The sequence below is a fragment of the Artemia franciscana genome, chromosome 7, assembly GCF_032884065.1.
Source record: "Artemia franciscana chromosome 7, ASM3288406v1, whole genome shotgun sequence".
NCBI lineage: Eukaryota > Metazoa > Arthropoda > Branchiopoda > Anostraca > Artemiidae > Artemia > Artemia franciscana.
Genome location: NC_088869.1, coordinates 2,349,260 through 2,361,717, shown reverse-complemented (window position 1 = coordinate 2,361,717; position 12,458 = coordinate 2,349,260). Strand labels below are relative to the sequence as shown.

The 12,458-nt window shown below is 34.8% G+C and overlaps 1 protein-coding gene across 1 annotated transcript in view; it reads left to right on the top strand.

Moving 5' to 3' along the window:
- The window catches only part of LOC136028727 (signal recognition particle 14 kDa protein-like), a 56,576-nt gene extending 51,717 nt beyond the window's left edge, over nucleotides 1-4,859 (top strand). Inside the window, exon 4 of the mRNA XM_065706598.1 lies at nucleotides 4,477-4,859. Within this exon, the coding sequence (XP_065562670.1) occupies nucleotides 4,477-4,596 (120 nt within the window). The 3' untranslated portion in view covers nucleotides 4,597-4,859. The remainder of the gene's footprint in view (nucleotides 1-4,476) is intronic.
- Nucleotides 4,860-12,458: the final 7,599 nt, after the last annotated feature.

The window sequence follows — 12,458 nt, the reverse complement described above, 5'->3', positions numbered from 1 at the left end:
AAATTTCTCTGCCTTTACTAATAAGGAATAAAACTTTTCATGGAAGATTTGTCTCGTAACGTTTGCTTTGCACAATTCATGGAACTTTTGAGATTGAAAATTATCAAGCAGTTAGTGGTAACAAACTGTGAGTAAGGGGTGACTCGGCTCAATAGTAACCAAAACTCTAAAAAAACATAATTTCAGTCATAAAATTCATCAAGTTTAGTGTTACCCATCAAAAGTTACGAACCTGAGAATATTTACCTGACTTTTGAAATAGGGGGGAACGTCCCTAAAAGTTTTAGGAATCTTCATGAAAATGTCTCATATTCTTTCTTTTTAACTCTTCATTATTACTGTTATTGATATCTGTTTTAGTTTTAGTGATTCTGGATTAGCAGCACCTTGTCAAACCTTCTCATATTATTTCTTTTTAACTCTTCATTAATTCTGATAGTGATATCTGTTTTAGTTTTTGTGATTCCGGATTAGTAGCACCTTGTGAAAGTTTCTCATATTCTTTCTTTTTAACTCCCCATTATTTCTGTTTGGATATCTGTTTTAGTTTTAGGAATTTTAGTGATTGGGATTCTGGTTTAGTGGCATCTTGCCTCTGCCTTATGGTCTGGCTTCATGGGTGCCATCGGACAGAGAGAAGGGGTGATGGGGGACTATCTAAGAAACAGAAAAAGGGTTAATTAATGTATTAAAAGAGGGGTATGAGAAATGCTCGTATCTAAATCATAGTAAAAACGAAACTCGTGGAAGAACCATCTCTTAGGTAAACGATGAGCAGGTGACATCGTTATGCGAAATGCGGCTAATATACCTGATCAGAAGTGAAAGTCTGAAGTCTTCCTAGAAAATTTTCCTATCTAAAAAAGATTTTTTATTTTTATTTTTTATTTTAGATTCACATCTGAAAACGGGTGGGCGTGTAATATGGCTAGCAAAACAAAATCTAATTTCTGTTATAACCTAGAATAAAAGATCTTTTTTATTTGTTTAAGATAGGGTGGATTGTGTTTTTGAGAGCTAAAACTAAAAAATTGACAGACCAAGCCAACCTTTTTTTTATTGTTTTTTTTTTTTCAAACAGTTCATGGTAACGAACTGTAATAAGGAGCAAAGCTGCTCAATAGTAACTGAAACTCTAAAAAACGGAATTTAGATACCAATCAACAAAATTGCATTTTAATGTTGATTTTAAATATATATGTTTCATTAAGTTTAGTCTTACCCATCGGTAAAAGAACGAAAGTTACGAGTCTGAGAAAATGTGCCTTATTTTAGTAAATAGGAGGAAACACCCTCTAAAAGTCATAGAATCTTAATGAAAATCACACCATCAGATTCAGCGTATCAGAGAACCCTACTGTAGAAGTTTCAAGCTACTATCTACAAAAATGTAGAATTACGTATTTTTTGCAAGAAGACAGATCACGGATGTGTGTTTATTTGTTTGTTGTTTTTTGAATGGGTGATCGTATCGACCCATTGGTCCTAGAATGTCGTGAGAGGCCTCATTCTAACTGAAATTAAAAGTTTTAGTGCCCTTTTTAAGTGACCAAAATAAAGAAGTACACCTAGGCCCCCTCCCACGCACATTTTTTGCCAAAGTCAACGAATCAAAATTTTGAAATATCTATTCTATTCGGCTTAGTCGAAAACCTAATAAATATGTCTTTGGGGACGACTTAATCCTCCACAGTCTCCCGAGGAGGGTCTGCAAATTACAAAATTTGACCATTGTTGACATTTCGCGTTGAGGTGGGGATGGGTCGGTGGGAGGTGGTTACGTGGGAGGTTCTTTCCATAGAGGAATTTTTTCATTAGGGAAGAGAGTTTCCATGTAGGGGGCGCAGAATTTTCCAGCATTATCAAAAAAAAAATGAGAAAATAAATAATTTTTTCTACTGGAAGTAATGAGCCGCGTTAAAACTTAAAAAGGACATAAAATATATACGTATATAAGGGGGTATGTCTCCTCCACAATACCTTGATCTTTACGCTAAAGTATTTTTAGTAATTTCAACTATTTATTCTATGGCCTTTGTGATTCAGGGGTCATTTTTAAAGATTTGGGACAAAATTGAAGCTTTAGTGTAAAGAGTATATTGACGAGGGAGTGAACCCCCTCATATACGTAATAAAAATACACAAATATAGAAGTTCGTTACGTAAGTTGATTTGTAAGGTACGCATGTTTTTTACTAACAAAAACGTTCATAAAAAAAAATCTAGTTGTATTTTTAAGTAACCAAAAATTGGAAAGCAACTCGGCCTCCTCCCCCACCCCTTTTTTATCAAAATCATCCGATCAAAACCATGAGAAAGCCATTTAGCAAAAAAAGATTAATATGCAAATTTCGTTTTAATTATTTATATGCGGTGAGCGAAAACCAAACATGCATTAATTCGAAAACGTTCAGAAATTAAATAAAAAAAAAACAAGTTTATTTAACTGCAAGTAAGGAGGGACATTAAAACTTAAAACGAACAGAAATTATTCCGTATATGAAAGGGGTTGTCCCTGTCTCAACGCCTCGCTCTTTACGCTAAATTTTTTTTTATTGTTTTAAAAAGTAGAGTTGTGACAAAGAGTCAAATTTTAGCGTAAAGAACGAGGCTTTCATATACAGATCAATTTCTGTTCGTTTTAAGTTTTAATGTCGCTCGCTCCTTACTTTCATTTAAAAAAACTTGTTTATTTTTTTTTGTTTAATTTCTGGACGTTTTTGAATTAATGTATGTTTTGATCTTGGCTCTCCGCACATAAATAATTGAAACAAAATTTGCATATTATTATTTTTTTTGCTGAATGGCTTTTTCATAATTTTAATCGGAAATTTTTGAGAAAAAAGGAGCGAGGGCGGAGGTCTAGTTGCCCTCCAATTTTTTGATTACTTGAAAAGGCAACTATAACTTTTAATTTTTTACGAACGTTTTCATAATTAAAAAATATACGTAACTTACGAATTAACTTGCGTAGCGAACTTCTGTATTCGTTAAAAAAGTACTTCTGGGCTTGCATTTAAAAAAAAACTTGTTGTTTTTATTTAATTTCAGTAAAAGACGATGAGAGCTCTGATTTTATAACGAAGAACCATTCAGTGGCAAGCCTGCTTCTATCTGTTTGATTCTGACAAAGGAGGCACAGCCAGGTTGTCTTAACATTCTCACCGATTGTCGATCAGACGTCCTTGTATTGTAGGCTATTTTTGCTCTTTTGCAGAGTTTGCTCGGACCGTGAACTACGGTAGTGGACTGCAGTTTATCTGACAGCAGTCAAATCAACCGTTGCTCTAACAAGGTTTCGACGTTCCATGAAGTATGGGATTCAAACTCGGTCTTACACCATCCCCCTTGTGTTTACTACACCGTAAGGGAAACCCTGAAACATCTCTGTTTCGGGCGTAGTGACATGTCAGCAAAAATCGAATCCCTTAGTCTCCTATATGACCGCTTGGATAGTTTACAACTATTGCTTGCTGAGGCTCCGTAACAAAATACAAATTATCCTCACGAAATTATCTGCCATATTGCCTTGCAAATCTTGTACCAGTTCCAAAAATTGTCAGAACTACTTAAATAGACATCCTAAAATCGTCTTTGTCGAAACTTCCAGTATTGTCAAGGGAAATTTCCAAAATGCTTGAATGACTAAGCGCTAATGCCATTTATCCACAGGGGTAAGTCAACTAGAGCTAAAGACAAAAATGGTTAGAGTAGCCATGACTGTGAGTGAAAAATGCTTTAATTTGAATCTAGCTCAATTAAATCCTAAGGTTCTGATGCTCTCATAGTTTGTATTGCTGCCGTCCTTCTATTGGCTTTATCGAAGTCACAATGGTTGATTACAAGGCCAATTTTGTTTTTTTCGTTTTTGAAATCTAGTTCAACTAAATCCTAAGATTCAAATGCTCTCATATTTTGTGTTGCTACCGTCCTTCTATTAGCTTGATCGAAGTCACAATGGTCGATTTCAAGGCCAATTTTTTTTTTCGTTTTTGCTGTGCAAAACATTAAAAAAAAACTCATCAAAAGAGGAAAAAGGAAAATTTCTCCCATTTAAATCTTGGTAAAAATAAAACTCATGGTAATACTTGACCCCCCTCACTGGGTAAATCTTTGACTCACTATCTTGTTAGTGTGTCTGAAGTCACCATAATTTATTGAATGTATTATTTGTTTCTATATAGTTGCCTGAGATACACTAAATGAGTTCGCATGTCACCATTGACATTTGTCTATAGTTTTGTCATCGCTGACATAGGACCTTTTATATGAATTTAGACAACTCTGAAAATTGGGTTTGCTTATAAACTTTATTGCTAGGTTTTATGAAAAGCCGAACCCCCCCTGGGTAAATCTTTGACTCACTATATTGTTAGTGTGTCTGAAGTCACCATAATTTATTGAATGTATTATTTGTTTCTATATAGTTGCCCTACTATATAGTTGCCACTTTTTCACTTTTGCCACTTTTTTCAGGTCGAAGCCAAAGATTGCGAGAAGTTTTTGCCTTTGTTTAGCAAGGTGTTAAAGTCTGGTATTGACAATCTAAAGAAAGTGAAAAAAGTAAAAAAGAAAAAGCCAGCTGCTTCTTCATAACTGAGTGGCTGTGTCTTTTGTGATGGTGATTTTTTTTTAATGGATGGTTTCTTTGGTGAAAAAGACGCCTTTTGGTTATTTTCTTGTGTCAACATGGGCAAATTACTCGAGTAAAAACATCAAATTTGTGTAATAGCGTGAACGTTTGAGTGAAAAATTCTTACCCCATTGAATTTATCAGTCTTACTCTTATGCTGTTATGAAAATTGAGTTATAAGACAAGTCTGTCAGCTTTTGCTTTATAAATGTGTAAGTTGGTTTGAGTTGAGAATATTTTAGTTACTTTTTGAATAGGCTTAGTCGATGTCAGAGTTTCGTTGGTGTTTAGTTACCACCGATTTTCTTTGCCAATTATACAAGCTGATTGTCGTCTCCCAAAAAATAATTAAGTGACTTTATAAGGGACCTTTGACAAAATTTATGAAAAGTTTTCTTAGAAAAAATGCGATAGAACACAAATTCCTCTGCCAAAATTTCACGTAAATAATAATGCAAAATATTTTGTGCCGTTCTAAAGGAATTCACCTTAGAAAAAGTTCAAACCTAATAACAGCTATACCATTAATACCAGTTAAATATTATTAATAACATTGTAATACCATTATAGTATATGCAATACAGCAAAGAGTCTTACGTTTCAAACACTCTTACGTTTACTTACTAAAAGTTAAGTAATAAGCATTTTGTACATTAAAAGCTGCTACTGTCACCAGAAGCAGGGAGTTTTGTTGAAATTTCCCAACTGAAACGGATGTTAAGCAAGGCCATGTTTCCTTTGGTGAAAATTCTGTTGTAATTTTTTGAAAATGGTCCTACCATAGCTTCAACTACAAATTATCTTACAGGATAAAGTTCTGCACCTTTACCCGCAGAATAGCTCATCTTGATCGCAGCAATAGGTGAAACCAAGTCAAAAGCAGAACCCGGCCTATAGTGTCCGTAAGTTTAAAAAAGGCACCTTCTAAGAAATAGTCTCATAGAAAACAATTCCAAATGTACTCTGCTTCAGAAATAAGGACTTTTACTGTGATTTCAACTACAATTTATTTTTAAGCATAACGTTACTACTACTAACAACTCACCTCAGCACCAAGCCACCTGATGCAAACATAGCTACGCACGCTCCTTCTCCATCACAATCTATTCAAAGACTCCCTCTTTACATCAAAAACATCCCTCTAAAACATCTCACCCCAGGCGAGGACGACCTGCTTTCCGTTTAGTCCTTGACGGTTGGGCGAAAAGGACAATCTTCGGTAATCTGTTATCCTTCATCCGCAGAATGCCCAAGGCCATATCAACCTTCCTTTCATTGTAGCCCCAGAAAGCAGGATTGAACCACTTTTTTCGTACAGCCTACTGTTTGAAATACGATCAGTCAGCCGGGTACCCAGAACAATCCGTAGGAAATTTCTCTGGAAAACATCGAGCAATTCTTCATCCGCTTTTCGGAGCGCCCATTCTTCAGAGCCATATTTGACCATTGTCATCACTGTAGCTTCCATCGGTTTGCATTCTATTCTAGCGTCGGTTTGCATGCTTATCTTCCTATTCTTCCAAACTTTCTCCAAACCTCGTGTCCGGGGTAGATAACCTGTGAAACAAAAAAAAAATCCACCGCTAAAACCCTAGGACATATCTTTATCAAAATTTGGGGGGAGGGGATAATGTGACAAGGATGCCAATAATTGACCAGATTAACAATGTTATTTTTTTAAAGAGAGTAAAAAATGGAAAAAACAAGGAGTGAGGGCACCAGAAAAAGCCTTGATGGGGGTTCACCCTCGGCCCTTCCTTGATCCGCCAGTGTTGAAATCACTGGCATTGAAAACCCTTATCTATAGGATTACTGTTTACCATCATGGTTGCAGCTACTTAGTAAAGAGCAAACAGTGGCCTATACTAACTGAAATTTTTAAAACGCGTTTTCAAGGATATTTTACTGTCTAATTAAAAAGAGATCCTAGTTGAAGCTAATTATGAAATTTTTACTACTATACAGATCAAATATAACAATTATAAGAAAAAAAATTGAGAATTTCGAAAAGAGTTTGAAACCCCTCTGACATGACTTTGACGCAAATAGAAAATAAAGATCCGTTATTGAAATCGCCTCTATCATTAACACTTCGTTTAAGGGTTTGCTGTCCCCCATCTTAAAAAACAAGGACAATCGTGTTTTTGAATATTTCAGTGATATATCCCCCTATTTTCCTCACCGCCAGCAGCCTATGGAGAGACTTTATAGAGAAGCCTCATTTCTTTGTTGAATTCTAAAAATACTTTCGTTAAGGGCTAGCCTAGTTGACTATGCTGATTGTTTTTTTTTTTTTTTTTTTTTGCATTGTTTTATATCTCCTGCCTTATTTATATCTCTCGCCCTATACGTTTCTGAGAATTGTTAGCTAGGACCTTTGTTTTCCCTTCCCCCAGGCTAGCAGAAAAAAGGGTTTATTAGCCCCGACTCTAAAAAAGTAAATACACATTTGCCGTGCTTGACTCAGTTCTTGAACATTTTTCTCTGAAGAAGTCTCTATTTACAAATAGCGGCATCCGAGTTTTGTAATCCAGTTGGACCGCTCTCAACTGTCTTGCAATCAATTGCATTAACTGGGGGGGGGTCCTCCTCCCTAGGTTTCGAAATATGGCATTTTTTGTATCTTCATTGAGAAATAATATCTTGTTTTTCTTTTGGAAGAAATTGCCCCCCCCACAAATTTCGAAAATGTGCCCCCTCCCCCCCCCCCCAATATTCTCGTAAATTGAACCACTGATTGTAATTTCTTTTCCAATTAGCTATTTCATACTTCATTTGTTGCTTCCAACTTTTGTGTATGAGGTCAAACTGGTCGTTTTTACACACTTTTGCTTGTCAAAAAATAAAGATTATGCGACTGCTACAGTATATCGTTAAATATTACTCAAGATTTTTGAAGTAATCTTGATGCAGTAATCTTGATATTCTACTTCTAGCTAAACACTACAATATTTTTTTTTTTTCATTTCATTATTTTCAGAAAATATGTAGTTATAGGACTTAGTAGGTCGTTTTCAGTATACCTACACCCCCCTCCCCACTGTTCTAATATAGCCTAGGCTATATTTTAGCGGTTACTGGTCCTAATTTCAGTATTTAAGCATTTAATAGTCCTAATTTCAGTATGGAAACTGAATATGCACTATGTATAGTTTCGTGTTATTCACTGTTTTTTCCCTCGATCGCCTACAAATGCTGTTGTCCTAATTTATTATTCAAATGATATATATATATATATATATATATATATATATATATATATATATATATATATATATATATATATATATACATTCAAAGCTAAAAATCAACTTAAAAACAAAAATTTTCTGATGAAGTCGAAGTTGGTCTTCACTAGAGCTTTTAAACCCCCTTTTTATTAGTCAAAAGGCCTTCTTAAAAAATCTGGGAAATTTTAATCTGAAAAACTGAAAAGTAACTATTTCATTCACAGGTGGACTGAAAGATGAGTCAGAAACTCAACAAATCCCAACATATAGTTAAAATAAAAGAATACTTTTTCGCGTATAAAATGAGTTATTGTGTTGTAAAATGCGTTTAAAACGAAAAAAGTAGACAAAAATTTACAAAAAATTATAGGGAAAGCCTAAAAAACGTCGGTACTCTTGAAAAGTTTTAAACTCTAATATCTACTAAAAAATTTCACGAGTTTCTTTTCTTTCTGTATAGTTTTGCTTGTAAAAGGTGTTTTTTTTCTTATTATTATTTTGTTTTCTATTTCAAAATGATTTTCGAATCCAAGACTGAAATATTCAAATTCGATTCATATTTGGTTTCAGTCTTCATTGAAATCTTAAGCCGTTTTACTTCTTTTCTTGTCTTTATTTACTTGAAAATGTTGTAAAAGCGATCACCCCCGAAGAGACAAGATCGCAGGTAGAAATATAATTTTTTTTTATATAAAGAAACTTCAGATAGATGCTATCCAGGCTTCGGTCAATGTGGTGTAGGGAAGGAAAATCGCAACATAATAGACGGCTGCAATGTTGTAGGTATACTAATCTGGTAATGAGCAGAACAGTATTTGGTTATAAAATGGCCCTTAAGCTATCATAATCTGTCAGTCTCTTCTTGTCTTTATTTACTTTAATATTCAGATTCAATTCATATTTTTTTCAGTCTTCATTGAAATTTTAACCCATTTTACTCCTTTTCTTATCTTTATTTACTTAAATATTCAGATTCAATTCATATTTGCTTTCAATCTTCATTGAAATTTTAACCTCTTTTCTCGTCTTTATTTACTTGAAAATGTTGTAAAAAGGATTTCAACGTAATCACCCCCCGAAGAAATAAGATCGCACGTAGAAATACAATATTTTTTGTTTTATAAAGAAACTTCAGATAGATGGTATCCAGGCTTCGGTCAATGTGGTGTAGGGAAGGAAATTCGCAACACAATAGACGGCTTCAATGTTGTAGGTATAATAATCTAGTTGTGACGAGTAGAGTATTTGGCTGTAAAATGGCCCTTAGGCTCTCATAATCTGTCAGTGTCGATCGAAGTCATGTCAACCATGTAGTTATGACAATCGAAGACCAGTAGGTTTTTTCTGAACAGAGTAAATAGGAATGCATTTATTGAATTTAAAGCTAAAATTTAGGAAGGCAACAACGTTAAAGTTCGGCGTGATAAGATTCTAGGCTGAAAATTTGAGATGAAATTTCCAAGAAAATGAAAATGGAGTTTAAAATTGGACAACATAAAAGATTGATGAAATAATATTAGGAAAATAATTTGCAAAGACGATTTCTTACGGAGGAAAGCTAGAAATGCCGCTCTAATAATTAGCGAAAACGCTTGAAGCTTGGCAGAACAAAAGAAGGGTTTGCGAAAGAAGTTTTTGAGTGACAGATCATATAACAATAAGAGGAGAGTAGAGAAGATTATGTTTGGAGTCAGGAATTAAGTAGGATTATGTTCAATCTCTGCTTATATCGATTATTTTGGTCGACATGACTAAAGAACACGACACACGTATGGAGGAATTGTGAAATGTAGGTCATGGATAAAATTACCAAGGATATAGAAGATGCAGCCAGTTGGCATACTAGTAAGATATTGTATCAACGTATTTAGAAATTTAGAGGAAACAGCCCGGGCTCGTCCAGTTAATGATAAAAATGAGATCACAATTAGTGACAAAGATGGTATTGAAGAGAGACGGACGGAGCATTTTGAGAATGTGTTGTACCAAAAAAAAACTACAATAAATAATTGAAAAGACAGGAATGAATAAAGATTTTTGATAAATCAACAGTTAGTGATAACAAACTGTACGCAAGGAGCGACCCGGCTTAATAGTAAATGAAACTCTAAAAAAAACGGAATTTTGGTACCAATAAATATATCAAGAGAATCAGCTTATTATACTGATTCCAAATGTATAAACTTCTTGAAGTTTATTTTACCCATCTAAGGCTACGAGCCTGAGAAAATCAACCTGATTTTCAAAAACACCCCCTAAAACTAATAGAATCTTAATGAAAATCGCAACGTTAGATTCAGAGTATCAGAGGACCTTACTGTAGAGGTTTCAAGCTTCTATCTGTAAAAATGTGGAATTTGTATTTGATGCCAGAAGAAAGATCACGGATGCGTGTTGGTTTTTTTTTCAGGGCTGATCGTATCGACCTAGTGATCCGAAAACATCAGGAGTATGCTCATTCAAATTGCCAAAAGAACACAAAAAAGTTCTAGTGCCCTTTTTAAGTGACCAAAAAGATTGGAAGGCATCTAGGCCCCCTTCCACGCCCCTTTTTCTCAAAATCGTTCGATCAAAATTTTGAGATAGCCATTTAGTTTATTATAGTTGAAAAGCCGACTAACTATGTCTTTGGAGATAACATGAACCCCCAAAGCTCCTGGGAAAAGGTCTTTAAGATATAAAGTTTGCCATTGTTTATGTATAGTATTTGCCATTGGGAAGTAAGCATACATTTTTTCGGGGGGGGGGGGCAGATTTTCTACTGGGGGATTTTCTATGGGAAGTTTCCAGGGGGTGAATTTTTCAGGAGATTTTACTTTGGGAGAATTAGCCAGAATAACTATACGAAATTCTTCTTATGTCTTGCTTTTTCTTTGCCGACTAAATTTCACGCGTGAAAATGTTAAGGATAATGGTCCAGGGTGAATTTTCACCAAGACTAAATTGTCAAGAGGATACATCCGTGGGGAGGAGGGGTATTTGCGTGGGAGTCGAGCCATATTTTCTGGCATTATTTAAAAAACGATCAGGAATTCAATAAAGACAATTTTTCAAATGAACGTAAGGAGCAACATTTAAACTTAAATTATCACGTATATGAGGGTGGTTTATCCCTCCTCAGCATCTCGCTCTTTACGCTAAAGTTTGAATGTTGTCCCAAGAATGACTCCTGAAACGCAAGGCTCGTTTAATTAGAACAAAACAATAAGAAGTTTCTTTAAAAGTACTAAAACTTTAGCGTAGAGCAAGGTGTTGAGGAGGGGCAGCCCCACCTCATATATGGAATAGTTTCTATTCGTTTTGAATTTCAATGTCGCTCCTTACTTTCAGTTCAAAAAACTTGTTTTTTCTATATAATTGGCATAAAGATTTATTCCACGAGAATACAAAAACAGTAATATAAGGATTGAAAAAATATGAAGGCTCAGGTGCCGATGGCGTGGTACATGAGTTTTTGAAATACGGTGGTTTCGAAGTTTAGACTATTATGAGTATACTTTTTGAACAAGAAGTACCTAGTGCTTTAAGAAACTTAATGAAATCCCATTTATAAGAGATGAAGATGAATGCGGCAATAACAGTAGCCTGATTAGTCTGATTTCTTTAGGAAGCAATTTATTTAGATTAATGATACTTATTAGACTAAGAGATGCTGTTTAATGTCTGAGTAGCATCTGGATTTCAGATGTTACTCAGGAAACGTCCTGTCGTGCCTCTTGAGAAATAAGTTAAGTATAGTGTTTTTATTAATTAGCTTCTGGTATGGTTTATTCGATTGAATCATGAGTCTAAACGCTATATGAGGAAAAATCACAAGATTTAGAAAAAAAGCACTAGTTTTAGAGCAAAATCACTATAAGTCACTAGCAAGAAGAAAATCACTAGGCAACATAAAAATCACTAGAAATAGTGATAAATCACTAGGGGTGGAAACACTGGATTCCAGATACCAAGTGAAGCAGGAAAGGCCTGGTCCTGCTTTAAGTATAAGTAAGTTAGAGACGCTGTAAATTAAGTTTTAAAAAATAGCATGGCTTTAAGAAGAGGAGAAGATGCGTCGATTACAAGTTCACGCTTAGATTAGTAACTGAAAAGTCTCTGAATAATTAGACCTCTTTTAGTCCTTTTTTACAGATAATAAAGACAGATTTAGTCAGTTAATGGAAATGTTTTGGTGAAGCTTCTATGCTTGGACGGTATACCACATAAATAGACTAATTCGATTTGTACTTTGTCAGACATCAAAGATCGGCACGATTAATGTAAAAACTGAGGTTAGCAGTTGGTTCCATGTGGAAACACGAATTAAGTAGAATTGTGTTCTATTCCCGTCTGTATCGATTATTTTGATAGACTAGACTAAGGAAGACGACAAACGCTACATTAAGATATGATATCAAATGGGTACGTAAAGCTCTCGAAGACTCAGATCATGCAGAGAATTTGAGCGTCTTAGATAAAATTCATAGCGAAAAGAATGAGTTTTTGGAGTCTTCCACGGTGCAAGAACAAGTCTGAAGGTTAATGTTAAGAAGACTAAGCCAGTTAGACAAGAACAAAGGAAGTAATAGCTGAAGGGCTGAGGATAGATCGTC